This window comes from Hemiscyllium ocellatum, chromosome 7 (assembly GCF_020745735.1).
Source record: "Hemiscyllium ocellatum isolate sHemOce1 chromosome 7, sHemOce1.pat.X.cur, whole genome shotgun sequence".
NCBI classification, from domain to species: Eukaryota; Metazoa; Chordata; class Chondrichthyes; order Orectolobiformes; family Hemiscylliidae; genus Hemiscyllium; species Hemiscyllium ocellatum.
In genome coordinates this window covers 41,540,490-41,554,224 of record NC_083407.1, presented here as the reverse complement: position 1 = coordinate 41,554,224, position 13,735 = coordinate 41,540,490, and the positions used below count along the sequence as shown (strand labels likewise).

The following is a 13,735-nucleotide window of genomic DNA, read 5'->3' as shown; positions in this document are numbered from 1 at the left end:
TTAGCTTGTGGCACTTGTACTCTAAGAATTATATCAAACTAGTCCGATGATTCCCCCAACCACCCTGCTTTTCAAAAATGCATGTTCAATTAGAAGATTCTTTTCTCTTTCTGCAAGGAGCTGTTGTGCTAAAACAGTGTTCCTGGTGATGTATTATAAACTTTTCCTGCCATATATAAATTAAATCTCGACAATGAAAGCAATAACATGCTTCACTGCATTCTTTATGCAGGATTGCGACTAAAATCCATTTTCCAATTTCATACTAGCTAGATTTGATTTGAAAGAAAGTGCTTTTCTATTAACATAACCTATAATCGGTCTTAGACTACACTAATCCTCATTTCTTGCATTCACACTTTTTTTGATAAGAACATTTCTTTTTATTTGGATTTTCATTTGAAACCCACCTTCTGTTTCCTTCAGAAGCTTCTTACAATCTTTAATAACTTTTTCTGCATTATCAATTCAATAATGTAAAGATTTTCACTGCTTCATTGTGACATTGCTTTCATCTAAAAAGAAAACTAAATTTAAAACATTCTGATTCTGCTGTAGTTTCCAGGAGTGAATAGTTAGCACCACGTGGGATGCCTGTGTGGTAATAATATCCATGAAATTAAAATGTTTTCACATAAGCATTTATTACCGTATAAGTTAATCTTCATAAGCTCCAATCAGATAACACTTCAGAAAAATTATAAATATTTGAAAGGTAGCAAAATCAGTATGTTTTAGAAATAAAGTATTTTGTTCAGAATCAAGTTTTAGCACCTAGAATTAATTCATGGAATGTTTCTCTGACAGTTCAAATTTATGTTTTAACTCATTTGCATTGTAACAAATCTTAGCTGGTTTTGAGAAGATTTGTATTTCAGGTTGAGGTTCTGGATGGAGGTTTGCTCGTTGAGCTGGAAGGTTCATTTCCAGACGTTTCATCACCATACTAGGTAACATCTTCAGTGGGCGAAGCACTGCTGGTAATTCTTGCTTTCTATTAATATGTTTGGGTTTCTTTGGGTTGGTGATGTCATTTCCTGTTATGTAATTTCCTGTTCATTTTCTTAGGAGGTGGTTCATTGAACTTCAATTTGAAAGACAGGCAACGAGCAAACCTAATGTCTTTTTCAAAATACCATGCAAGAACTGTAACAAACACTACATTGGGCAAACAGGCAGAAAACTAGTCACCAGGATACATGAACATCAACTAGCCACAAAATGACATGACCTCTGTCACTAGCATCCTTACATATGGATAAGGAAGGACACCACTTCGACTGGGACAACACATCCATCCTAGGACAAGCCAAACAGAGACACGCCCGAGAATTCCTAGAAGCATGGCATTCCAACAAACACATCGAGTTAGACGCTATCTACCCTCCCTGAGAAAAAGAACCGGAAATGACATCACCACAGGAAATGACATCACCAATCCAAAGAAATCCAAACATATAAATAGAAAGCAGGAATTATCAGTAGTGCTTCACCCCAAGGCCCACTGAAGATGTTACTTAGTATAATGACAAAACGTCTGGAAATGAACCTTCCAGCTCAGCAAACAAACCTAAATCCATTGTAACAAATCCTTTGTTTTGTAATGTCTAATTGCTACACAGGTGAAAAATCACAAACCTCAAACATTCATACCAATAAATTGTGCTTAAAAGAAGATGGGCAGCACTTTTTTTTAATATTTGGGATGTGGTGTCACCTGATAGGTGAGCATTTGTTGTCCATCCCTAATTGTCCTGGAACTGATTGGAATTTCAGAGGGCAATTAAGAGCCAAACATATTACTGTGTGTCTAGAGCCAGACATGGAAATACCAGCAAATTTCCTTTTGTAAAAAGCAATAGAACCCTCGCATTAAGCCTCACAATACCTCTTTCCATGATAGCAGACGTTTATATGAGAAAGGTAATTCAATCAATTATCACTGCTGGAACATTTTTTTAGAAAAATTATTGCTTCTTGTCTAAGACCTGAATCCTTATCTCTCATCTTACTTTCCCCACAGTAAAAACTGACTGTGCTAAAATTCTTATCAAGGCTGAATCAAGCTATCCTTGCTCGTATCTACTGAACATATTCCCTTCAGGCATAGTTCACCACTGACCATAGGATCATTCGCTTTACTCTTTGAACTGTGAAATCTGAAGAGTGCTCTAACTTGTTAAAAGGAGTAATAAGTATCTTTTCAAACCACTTGTTGACTAATTTCTGTTGCAAATATTTACTTTGGATTTCACTTTCTTTTCATTTTCAATTTTTAGGATTCGTGGGATTATTTAATCTCCTGCTGCTGTGGCCTGGGTTTTTCTTGCTTCACTACACGGGATTTGAGGCTTTTGAATTTCCAACCAAAACTGTTTGGATGTACATCCTCATTAATGGGCTTATAGGAACAGTGCTTTCTGAATTTCTCTGGTTGTGGTATGATTTTTATATAATTTGTTTTTGAAATGTAAGTCTGAAAGGAAAAGCATAAGTTACTTATACAAACTGCCAAGTTGCTAATTACTCAAATGTTTTCAAATAATGTCATAAAGAGTTCAGATTTATTTCAGCAGAATAAAAGTTCAAGTTGAAATATAAAAATTTGTTTTCCCAAAGACTATCACTATTTGTAATTTGCTAGAGTTGACTCTGGTGTAGACGTTCTGCAGCGCAAGAACTGTATATCTGCACCATTTAACATCTCCTGACTAGCCTCATTGTCATTTCAATTCCACCCCTCCCACCCTCTCCCAGAATCTATCAAGAATTCTAATTTTGTCTTTTGTGACCTAAGTCTTTCTGTAACTATCCAAATCTCTTATATTCTTGTGATGTTAATGAATAGATAATTGCCTTTTAATTTGTAAGTGGTTCAGGTAAAGTTAAGAGTATGGTGCTTCTTAATAAATATTTGCAGGTTTTCTGTAATGTTCACATTGGTTTATTTAACTAGACAGTTTTCATAAATTATGACTTTCCAAAGCCAACATTTTTCAGTTGGTGCTGATCAGTTAGTTTTGGCAAATGGTTAGTATTATTTTTCTGAAGTAGAAATTGTGTGGTCCTATTCTAGGACTTAATCAGCTCAGTTTTGAGGACTTCCTATACTCTTCGAAATCTCACTATTCAAGTTCATAAAGCAAAGCACAGTCTGCCTGTTTCACATGTTCATGGACATGTTAAAAATCCAATGAGAATAATCCAAGAAAAGCAGCAAGTTCTCCTGGTGGTTTTTGCAAACATTTACAACAAATATTAAATGAAGATAGCCCAATTGATCATTGATCTCATTTCAATTTGTGGGAATGTCGGCTGTTAAAATTCCTTGCTCTGTTTGCCCATACAACAATTACTGCACTTCAAAATAATTCTATATGAAAATCAATGAGATTTGTTTAGGAGTTGATTAAACATTATTGATTTTTAGCTTTTATTACTTTTTACATTTCATCTGTACAGTGTGGTTTAGCCTATGAATTTAGAATTTTTCAATATATGGGCTATTTGTAGCAAGTTAGAACATTATCTTTGACATTTAGAACTAATTGAATTAATAATTTGCAATTAACTAGTTCTTTTTTTATATAGATTTTAAATTATTTTTATTTTTCAGGGGCTGTTTCCTTACATCATCACTGATTGGAACCCTCGCATTAAGCCTCACAATACCTCTTTCCATGATAGCAGACATTTATATGAGAAAGGTAATTCAATCAATTATTACTGCTGGAACATTTTTTTGTAAAAATTATTGCTTGTCTAAGACCTGAATGATCCTATTTCTGTGTTTAGTATTTCATGCGCAAGTCCTTTGGTATATACTAGCAAATATAAGCTTTGAAGAAAGCATTGGTTTCTTTTGGCAGTTCAAACAAATGTCCTTGGCTATATCAATTTTTGCTCAAAGCACTTTGAAGTTTGCATCATTATAGGAAAGTCATGGAAACATTTGAGAACCAGTAGATTAGGGCTTCCTAGAGCATGTTTAATTATCTTGTCACTTGCCAATACTTGCTTTGAGATCCCTGTGAAAGGGGGAGCATGAAGGCTAATAAAAGACTAATTGGTTGACGGAGGAATGCATGCAAACAGATCATTAGAGAATTAGATTTCTGGAAAGGTTAGAAGTAGTAAAAGGAGTATAGCAGTGCATGGCTTTTGCAACTCATTAAAGCTGAAAATGAACTCACCAACTGACAACTAGAATTTCTTTTTGTCAAGAGTACATGGCACATTTCTGGAAAAGAAATGAACACTGTATGTGTGAAGTGAAAACACAAAATGCTGCAAGTCATTTTAGGTCAGATACTGACAGAGCTGTTGTGTGTCTCCAATATTTTCTGTTTTGGTTGTGGTATATATTTCTGGACATCTAAGTTCAAAGCAAGAACCTCTTCATTTTAACACAATTTTGTGATAACTGTTATAAATATAAACTTGAATGTGTTCATCATGGGAGATTTATAACTAAAAGTAAAAGCTCATCAGACCTAGGATTAAAGCAAAAATTGGATTATCAATTGGCTAGATAATTAGAAATTGAGGATTATTCTGAGTGATATTGTTCTAATTTGACATCTGTTTGAATTGGAATTTTCTGGAACTGTTCCTCAAAGATATTAAATTTCCACATTTCAATTTATGATTGAGATATCTTGGTTTTATAGGAAATAACAATAACATCAACTTGAAATATCTCCATCATAGTAAAGCATCTGTCAATACTTCAGAAGAGCATATTCAAAAAAGAATGGTATGTTATAAAAGATTACCCATATCCTTGGTTGTTAAAAAAAAATTGCTTTAAAAATAGTAGGAACATTGATGTAACTCGACAGTTCCCTACATTCTCAAAAGGTCCCAGCAGTTTGAAATACTTTGAAAATAATGTTCCTGTTCAAAAAGAAAAATGACAAATAACAGAAAGCTATAGGCCAGTTATAGGAATATCTGTCATCGGAAATATTCTGCAATGCACGATAAAAGTAGTAGGAGGAGGACATTTAGGAAATCATAATGCAATCACTCAGAGTCAGTATGGTTTTTATGAAAGCAAAATCACATTTGGCAAATTTATTATCGTTTATTTGAGATTATAACAAGCAATATAAGGTATGTGGGACCTGAAGGTGTACTGGATTTGAATTTCCAAAAGACTCTATTACTCAATGACACTCAATAACATGCCAAAAATGTTACTGCACAAGTTACTGCTCATTGAATTGGAATGAAATATTACCATGAAAAGCAGAATGTCTATCCAACAGGAAACTGAGGTGGGACATGTGAATAATTGTGAAAATAGTAAACTGTAAGTAGGGAGAAATCTACAGGAATCAGTGCTGCTACCTCACCACTTGCAATTTAATCAGTGATTTGAATGAAGGGGCAGAGAGTATTATAACCAACTTTGCTGCTAATTCAAAGATGGGTGGGAAAGCAATTTGGATTATCACAGAGTCTGATGAGGATTTAGATCTTTATTTTTTACTAATTCTTAAACTGTCAGATCTAGTATAATATGAAAAAAATGTAAGGTTATCCACTGCTTGGAAAATTTGAAAAACCGAATGTTATTTTAAACTGTAGCATAATTTTGTCTCCCTCTAGATGGAGGGATATAGCAGTCCTCATACGTGAAACACAAAATAGTTGTATGTGGGTTCAACGAGAAATAGCAAGGCAAATGGAATATTGGTCTCCATTGTAAGGGGGTGCAGTACAAAATTGGAAAAGTGTTTTTATAACATATTGATGAACTGTACTTGCATTGTACATACAGTTTTGATCTCCTTGTTTAAGGAGGAATATTAAAGGAATTAGGATCATTAGAGGAAATTCACAGAAAGTTTACAAGATTGATTGTTGAGACAGGATTGTCTTATGATGAAAAGTTGAGCAGATTGGCCTGTTGCTCATTGGAGTTTTAACAAGTGAGATGTGATCTTATTGAACATAAGATTCTGAGAAAGCTTGGTGGCTAGCTGCTGGGAAGATATTTCCTCTTGTGGTAAATCTGGAATAAGGGAATACAGTTTCAGAATAAAGAGTTTCCCATTTAAAACTGAAATTTGAGTTAATTTTTGAGGATCATTCATCTTTGGATTCCTGCAAACAATGAAGACCGAGACGTTCAGGGCTAAATTACATAGATTTTTGATCTACAAGGAGTTGAGGGTTATGGGAGAGAGGCAGGAAAGTGAAGTAGGGGCCAGAATCTGAATTATCTTATTTAATGTCAGAGAAGTTTCAATGGGCCTAATAACCTATTTGTGTTCCAATTCTTTGTGTTTTAATTAATGCCTATGAGGTAGGCTTAATCACAAATCTAGCTCTTGAAAACCTACTGAGCAGAATCTCCATTTCTGGCTCTATCAATCTTGCCTATTTCTACTAGATCCTTCACCTGTAAGTTTGGCTTGAGTCACAAGGAGATTTTTTTTAACTCTACCAGTAAACAACAAACAAATCCTTTTGAAATTTCCACCTGTAGCTGCTGAAAACATTATCGAACGACCAGACTATATTCTTCCTGATCCCCACTCCTATTTATCCTTCCCTCATTTAAATAGCTTCCTGTGCTATGGTCACAGATTGCAAGAGTTTAAGAAGCTTATTAAGAGGCACGGAATGGCCAGAAGGTGATTTTCAATTTATAAATCTGTGAAATCAACCAAACAGTCTAAATGTTAAATTTCAGGTGGCCATTTGGCAAATCTTGTACACCATTGGGCCTGAATTTTTGAATTACTGACTCCTCTCATTGTAAGGCAGTAACAGGTCTCCAATATGGCTGTCAACTGCCTTTGCACTCAGTCTGTGCAGGAAGTTCCCACCTATGTAACCCTCTGATCCACTAGGTCACTGAACTTGCTACCAGCCCAACTACAGCACTTATATTCAAGGATTGTAGTATGGAATCAGGATCCAGAAACTATCCATACATCAGGTTTATGGTCTAACTTTGATGATTGAACCTGGGTTTACATTTGATCCAAGATGAGTTTCTGACCAGGTGCACACTTGATCACTGAAGCTACCTATTTTCACCTTCATTTCTATGATTTTGGACTGCCCTTTAACTTTAATTCTATGTTAATTATATTTATAAATTGAGTTTCAGACATCCAATGTCTGAAATTTTTATAAGTACTGATTAGTTTCAAGATCTATTTCTAGTGTAACTTCAACCAAATTTATTGGCAAAAAGTGTAAGAGAAATAATACTTTTAATAGAATCAGTGGTTTTTCGGGCAATCCATTTTTGGACATCTGTTTGCCACACTAAGTTGACTAGACACAGAGCTTTTATTCTGTTCTGTTGACTAAAGTTCTTTTTCTCTGTTGACTCTTCCTTCTTGTGTACGATCAGAAATATCCTGAACTCAAATTGGCTTATTAGGTCATGAGTAGTCTCAGGTTCGCTAAATAGTATGTGCACAAGTCTAAAAATAATTTTAGAATAATGATTACCTATTGTTAATACTTCCTACTATTAACCTGATTCATTTGTTGACAATACTTTTTTTTCTCACCTTGCACTTGCTTCACTTTAAAATTGTGCCCTCTGGTTCTTGATCCATTTACAAACAGAAACAGTTTCTCCCTATAGACTCTGTCCAGACCATACATGATTTTGAAAATCTTTATCAAATATCCTCTTAACCTTCTCCTCTCCAGGGGAAAAGAATCCCAATTTCTGCAATCTTTCCTCTTAATTGAAATATTTCATCACTGGAACTATGCTTGTAAACCTCTTCCCCAGTGCATTCATATTCTTTGTATAGTGTGACATCTGAAATGTACACCGCAGTACCTCAACTGAAGTCTAACCAATGACTATTGTAAGTTCATCATACCCTCCTTGATCTTGCACCTTATGCCCCTATTAACGAAGCCTGGGATATAGTATGCTTAATGAACAGATGCCTCTACCTGTCCTGCCCATTTAATTACTTATGCAAATACACACCCAGATCTCTGTTTTTCTGCACACTCTTCAGAATATTAGAGTCATAGAGATGTATAGTGCAGAAACAGACCCTTTCATCCAATCTGTCCATGCCAATCAGATATCCCAACCCAATCTAGTCCCACCTGTCAGTACCCGGCCCATATCCCTCCAAACCCTTCCTATTCATATACCCATTCAGATGCCTTTTAAATGTTGCAATGATATCCGCCTCCACCATTTCCTCTGGCAGCTCATTCCATATATGCACCACCATCTGTGTGAAAAAGTTGCCCCTTAGATCTGCTTTATATGTTTTACACACATTCTGTGTTCTTTGTCCCAAAGTGTACCACCTCACACCTCTCCATTTTGAACTTCGTCTGCCACCTGTCCATCAACTCCACACTTGTCAATGTCATTTTGAAGATCTCGTAGTGTTAGACTCAAAAGTGATCACTCCAAACCAAGGCTTAATTGGATGCAGCAATGAGCAATTGAAGGAAACTTCATGAAAAGAGGCTTCGTATAAAAGCAGCTTGTTTTGGCTGGAAGATAACCACAATGACCTTGCCTTGACTTGGGATCAGGCTGTTTTGCAGCAACACCTGTATATGCTTGTGACTACCAAGCGTACAGGAATGCTTAGGAACATACTCTGAATGACAATATAACATGGAACATTAGATTCAGAATAATATCAATAATGGGGACTCTTCCCAGATTGGGGAAACTTTAACCATTGGATTGGGGTTTGTGAGACCATGGTGAGGGAATCTTTCATCATTGGACTAGGGCTCACAAAACTGGGACCAGGGAAACTGAGAGAGCTCCAAGTGCTAGCCATCGCCCAGAACTCCCTGATGGGCAGAAGGCATTGAAACTCACTTGCTGAAAATGTGTTGCTGGTTAAAGCACAGCAGGTCAGGCAGCATCCAAGGAACAGGAAATTCGACATTTCGGGCCAGAGCCCTTCATCAGGATTCCTGATGAAGGGCTCTGGCCCGAAATGTTGAATTTCCTGTTCCTTGGATGCTGCCTGACCTGCTGTGCTTTAACCAGCAACACATTTTCAGCTCTGATCTCCAGCATCTGCAGACCTCACTTTTTACTCACTAATTGAAACTCACTTGTCAAATATGTCTAAAGTAGTTCAGGCCAATAGATTTCCTCATGAGTTTGCATGTATCTGAATTAGATTAAGCTATTAAATTTGTTTTACATCAAAGCACACGTGTCTTGCATTCATTTTGATCAAGACTTAAAGAATCCATTAGGCAGGGTCACCCTAACAATACAGTTCTAAGCTGTCTTCTGTCACAGGTTAGACTGTCCCAAGCTTTGTTTGCTGTGAAATTTGAAATTGTCCCCCACACACCAAGAACTAAATGATCCTTTCAGCCCAAAAATACCATTGAATACTATTCTGTTTCCTATCCCTCAATAAATTTTGTTTCCACAATATTACTGTCCCTTGTATTCCACAATTTATACTTTCTTCATATTTTGCTGTTTGGCACTATATCAAATACCTTTTTAGCAGTCCGTGTCTACCACATCAGCAGTCTTGCACTTATCAACTTTCTCTGTTACTTAGCTTAAAAAAAATTCCAGCAATCCATGCTGACTGTTCCAAATCAATCCATGTTTCTCACTGTGACGATAAATTTTGTCCTGAATAATTGTTTCTAAAAGTTGCACCGCCACCAAACTTGATCTGATTGCTGGGTCTACTCTTCAACAAGAACACAATGTTGGCAATTCTCCAATTCACTGCCATCACCTCAGACTATTCCAGGCTGATGTTCTGTATTCTACCTTCTGTAAACTTGAGATCATCTGATACACTGCCCATGTTCTATTTTACGCCAAATTACTTTTACTCATTACTTCTATACTTGCTGACCTGCCATGGTTCCAAATGTGGTAAGGCTTGGTTATTAAAATTATCATTAACATTTTCAAATCCTTCCATATTCTTCCCCTTCATTGTCTCTGAAAGACAGATAATAAGTGATTATTCTTTTAGAAGATCAGGAATTGTATTATAGAACATGTTTATTATTGTTTTATATCGCTGGAAAACAATTTGTTGAAGCTTTTCAGTGTGCTCTCATCACGACAAGTTCACAATTCAAGGACAAAATCAACAATTATACTGACTTGCCTTTGCCACTTATGAAATATTCAGCAAATAACTAGGTTTTTCTGTAGTAGACTAAGAACTGAGCTATTTTGCTTACAAGTCTATTTGGATGATGCCTAATGGCTATCCTCAAAAATATTCTTTTTTGAAAAAAGAAACAAAAAACTGCAGATGCTGAAAATAGAAATTGCTGGAAAAGCTCAGTACATCTGGCACATCTGTGGAGAGAAAGCAGAATTAACATTTCACGTTTAGTGTCCCTTCTTCAAAACCATCCCTTTTTCAGCTAGATACAAAAGCATAGATCAGTTTGGCCAAATAATTTATTTTCATACTGTAGACACTATCTATTCCCTAAGAATCCCTAGCATTTGCTTCAAAGATGATAACTTGCATGTATATAATCCTTAGAATTCTGCTGGCCTTCCTGGAGCATAATGGTGATACTCTCAATATTTTCATATATTAAAGGATGTTATACGAAGAATTATATCCCGCATTAAAGGAACTTTATTGCACATGTGTAGTATTTTATGTATAATACTATTATATTGTAAAATGTATCTTGGCAATATCGTTAAACAAGTTTAACTTAAAACATAAATGAGGTTGAGGAAGAAGATATTTTAGAAGTCAGAAACATTTTGCAATGTGATCAATTAAATTAAACAAGATATTGCATTGTTTCAGAAAGTCTTATGTTTCATTTTTAATTTTTTAGGTGGAATTTTCATGGTTATTATTTGCAGGATCGATTCCAGTCTTCCTCTCTTTCTTCATTGCAACTCTTTTATGTCACTATAATAACTGGGATCCAGTAATGGTTGGCCTGAGGCGGATATTTGCATTTATATGCAGGAAGCATCGCATTCAGAGGTACTGTCTTTTTTTAATAGTATGTATGCTGCAAGTACTGATTGAAGATGAGAGCTCACTTAGAGCAATGTGGAGTCAAAAGTACTATGTTATATTGTTGCAGTGCTCTTTCCATTGATACATGTTTTAGCTGTTAATGGCAGTAAAAAGACCACAAACATGCTTTATAATAGCAATTTAAAAATGATACTTACAAACTTTTTGGGACATAAGGGAGCTATAAAAAAATTCACATCTTGCTACTAAAAGGACAGTGAAAGTTTGCGAAAAATTTCTTCTTTCACTGTTGGTGGGATTTTGCCAGTATGCTGTTGGGCTGCAGTGGAGTTTTATAAAGGTGCATTGAATACATAATTGAAGCATGAAGATACAGGATTACAGAGAAAGCACATATGTAATGGTCTGAAGGGTATTTTCCTGTGTTGTAAATGCTTGTGATTATAAATACAGTTGTGCTGCTCACAGTTATGAAGATTGCACTGTTTCTGTTAAATAATAATGAGGTTGATAGTTAACTCTTGGATCAGTATATTTTGGTATTGAAGCTCCTCATCTCATTTTAGGGCCCTTACTTACTTTGACAGAAGAAATACTCTATATATTTGAAGCCATGACTGGCAATTAGCAATTATTGGCTGATTTACAGAATCATCCAATCCTGTTATCACTACCCTGTATAATCAGAAGACCTTGAGATCCATACTTGATTAGTCTGGTTGATAATATAGGCTGGAAACTTACATTGAATTAACCATAACTGACCCATATCATTATCTCTCTTTTTTCTTTTGGTTTTTATTTAAAAGTTACACGTCAATCGCTTCTTCACCTCAAGCTGCAAGTTACTTGGAATAGTATTGGGCTACACTTTGTCAAATGTGACCTTGATATTAAGGGCAGGAGAAAGTAGGGACTGCAGATTCTGGAGGTCAGAGTCCAAGAGTGTGGTGCTGGAAAAGCACAGCAGGTCAGGCAGCATCTGAGGAGCAGGAGAATCAATGTTTCTGGTACAAGCCCTTCCTGATGAAGGGCTTTTGCCCAAAACGTCAATTCTCCTGCTCCTTGGATGCAGCCTGACCTTGGTGTTATGGCCAATCACTTTCGCAACATCAATGGATTCAGTTGTTCTTTTGTCCATATTTGAGTCAAGGCTTTGCACAAAGCTATGTGTGAATATGTTCTGTGAGGAAGATGAAATGTGACTTTAAGAGAATTTGAGAAACTTAGTGAGTGGGCAAAAGCATGAAATATAATGTGGAAAACATGAGATTCTCACTTGGTAATTGGAACAAACATGCAGAGTATTTCTTAACTGATAAGAGGTTAGAAAGTGTAGATGTCAAAAATGTGTCCTTGTCAAGAAGTCACTGTCAGATAACCTGCAGGTACATCAAGAAATTAAGAAGGCTAATGAAAAGTTAACTGGAGAGACAGACGAGCATCTGCCAGAAAGGTTGTGAATTTCCAGAGTGTGACAAAGATCGTTTCCAACAACAATATGTACTGAGTGACACAAAATAGAATTGGTATGATTTTTGAGAACATTTGTAGCCCAGTTTGAGGTTCAAGTTGTAAGTCTGCTTGCTAAGCTGGTAGGTTTGTTTCTAGACATTTCATCACCATACTACGTAACAACGTCAATGAGCCTCTGCTGAAGCACTGGTGTTATTTCCCACTTTCTATTTTTGTGTCTTGGTTTCTTATGGTGGGTGATATCATTTCCGATTCTTTTTCTCAGAGGAGAGTAGATGAGGTCCAAATCGCTGTGTTTATTAATGGAGTTCTGGTTAGAATGCTTGACCTCTAGGAATTCCTATGTGTGTCTCTGTTTAGCTTGTCCTAGGATGGATGTGTTGTCCCAGTCAAAGTGATGTCCTTCCTCATTTATATGTAAGGATACTAGTTAGTGATAGTGGGTCATGTCTTTTGGTGGCTGATGATGTTACCTAATATGTCTGGAAAAAAAAGCTTCCAGCTCAGCGAGCAAATTTACACCTTGAACTTCAACCTGAACTGTAAATCTTCTCAAACATTGCAAACACCTATGGGCGCAATACGCTAAAACTAGCCTGAAGATAGGAAAGCAACACCATCCAACTGAGCGCCACCTGCAAACAACTATACTTCCTGCATGAATGCTTCAGGAATCAGGTACTACCAAAATGTCTTAAATGCGAACCACCGCTCAACACCCCATTAGTCAAAAGAATAGCAGAACAGAATGGCCGCAGAATGTTGCGAGAAATGATTAACAATGACCCCAATCGACTCCATAGATATAATCGGGAAATTTTGCGCCAAAAAACTTTATATACTAACGCGACAGACCATGAATGGACAGACACACTAGATTGAGCCATAAGCATCAAACATTTGCAAACATAGAAATTTTTTTAAAATTTACCTTACAGGAAAAACTGGACAAACTCATAAAAAACAGAGACAAAATACCATGCAAGGATTGTGAGAAAACACTACATCGGACAAGCAGGCAGGAAACTAGCCACCAGGATACATGAACACCGACTAGCTACCAAAAGACACTACCCACTATCACTAATATCATTACAGAGGCTTGGATAAAAAACATATCAGACCAGCCACTAACGGATATGGAAAAAGCTATCCTAGTAAGAGGGTTAAACTACAACTACAGAGATGCAGAAAAAAAGGACTTCCTAGCAGCATTAGATTCAACACTGAAGGACAGTGGACGAACAAAAGAAACCTAGCAGACCGTCAGACAGACAGCTGTACCA

General features: G+C 36.3%; 1 protein-coding gene across 2 annotated transcripts in view; it reads left to right on the top strand.

Moving 5' to 3' along the window:
* The window catches only part of LOC132817415 (solute carrier family 35 member F5-like), a 111,505-nt gene that overhangs the window by 78,272 nt on the left and 19,498 nt on the right, over positions 1-13,735 (top strand). For both annotated transcript variants that reach the window (XM_060827846.1, XM_060827847.1), the window contains exons 12-14: positions 2,280-2,439; positions 3,617-3,707; positions 10,822-10,976. In XM_060827846.1, coding sequence (XP_060683829.1) covers positions 2,280-2,439; positions 3,617-3,707; positions 10,822-10,976 — 406 coding nt within the window. The remainder of the gene's footprint in view (positions 1-2,279; positions 2,440-3,616; positions 3,708-10,821; positions 10,977-13,735) is intronic.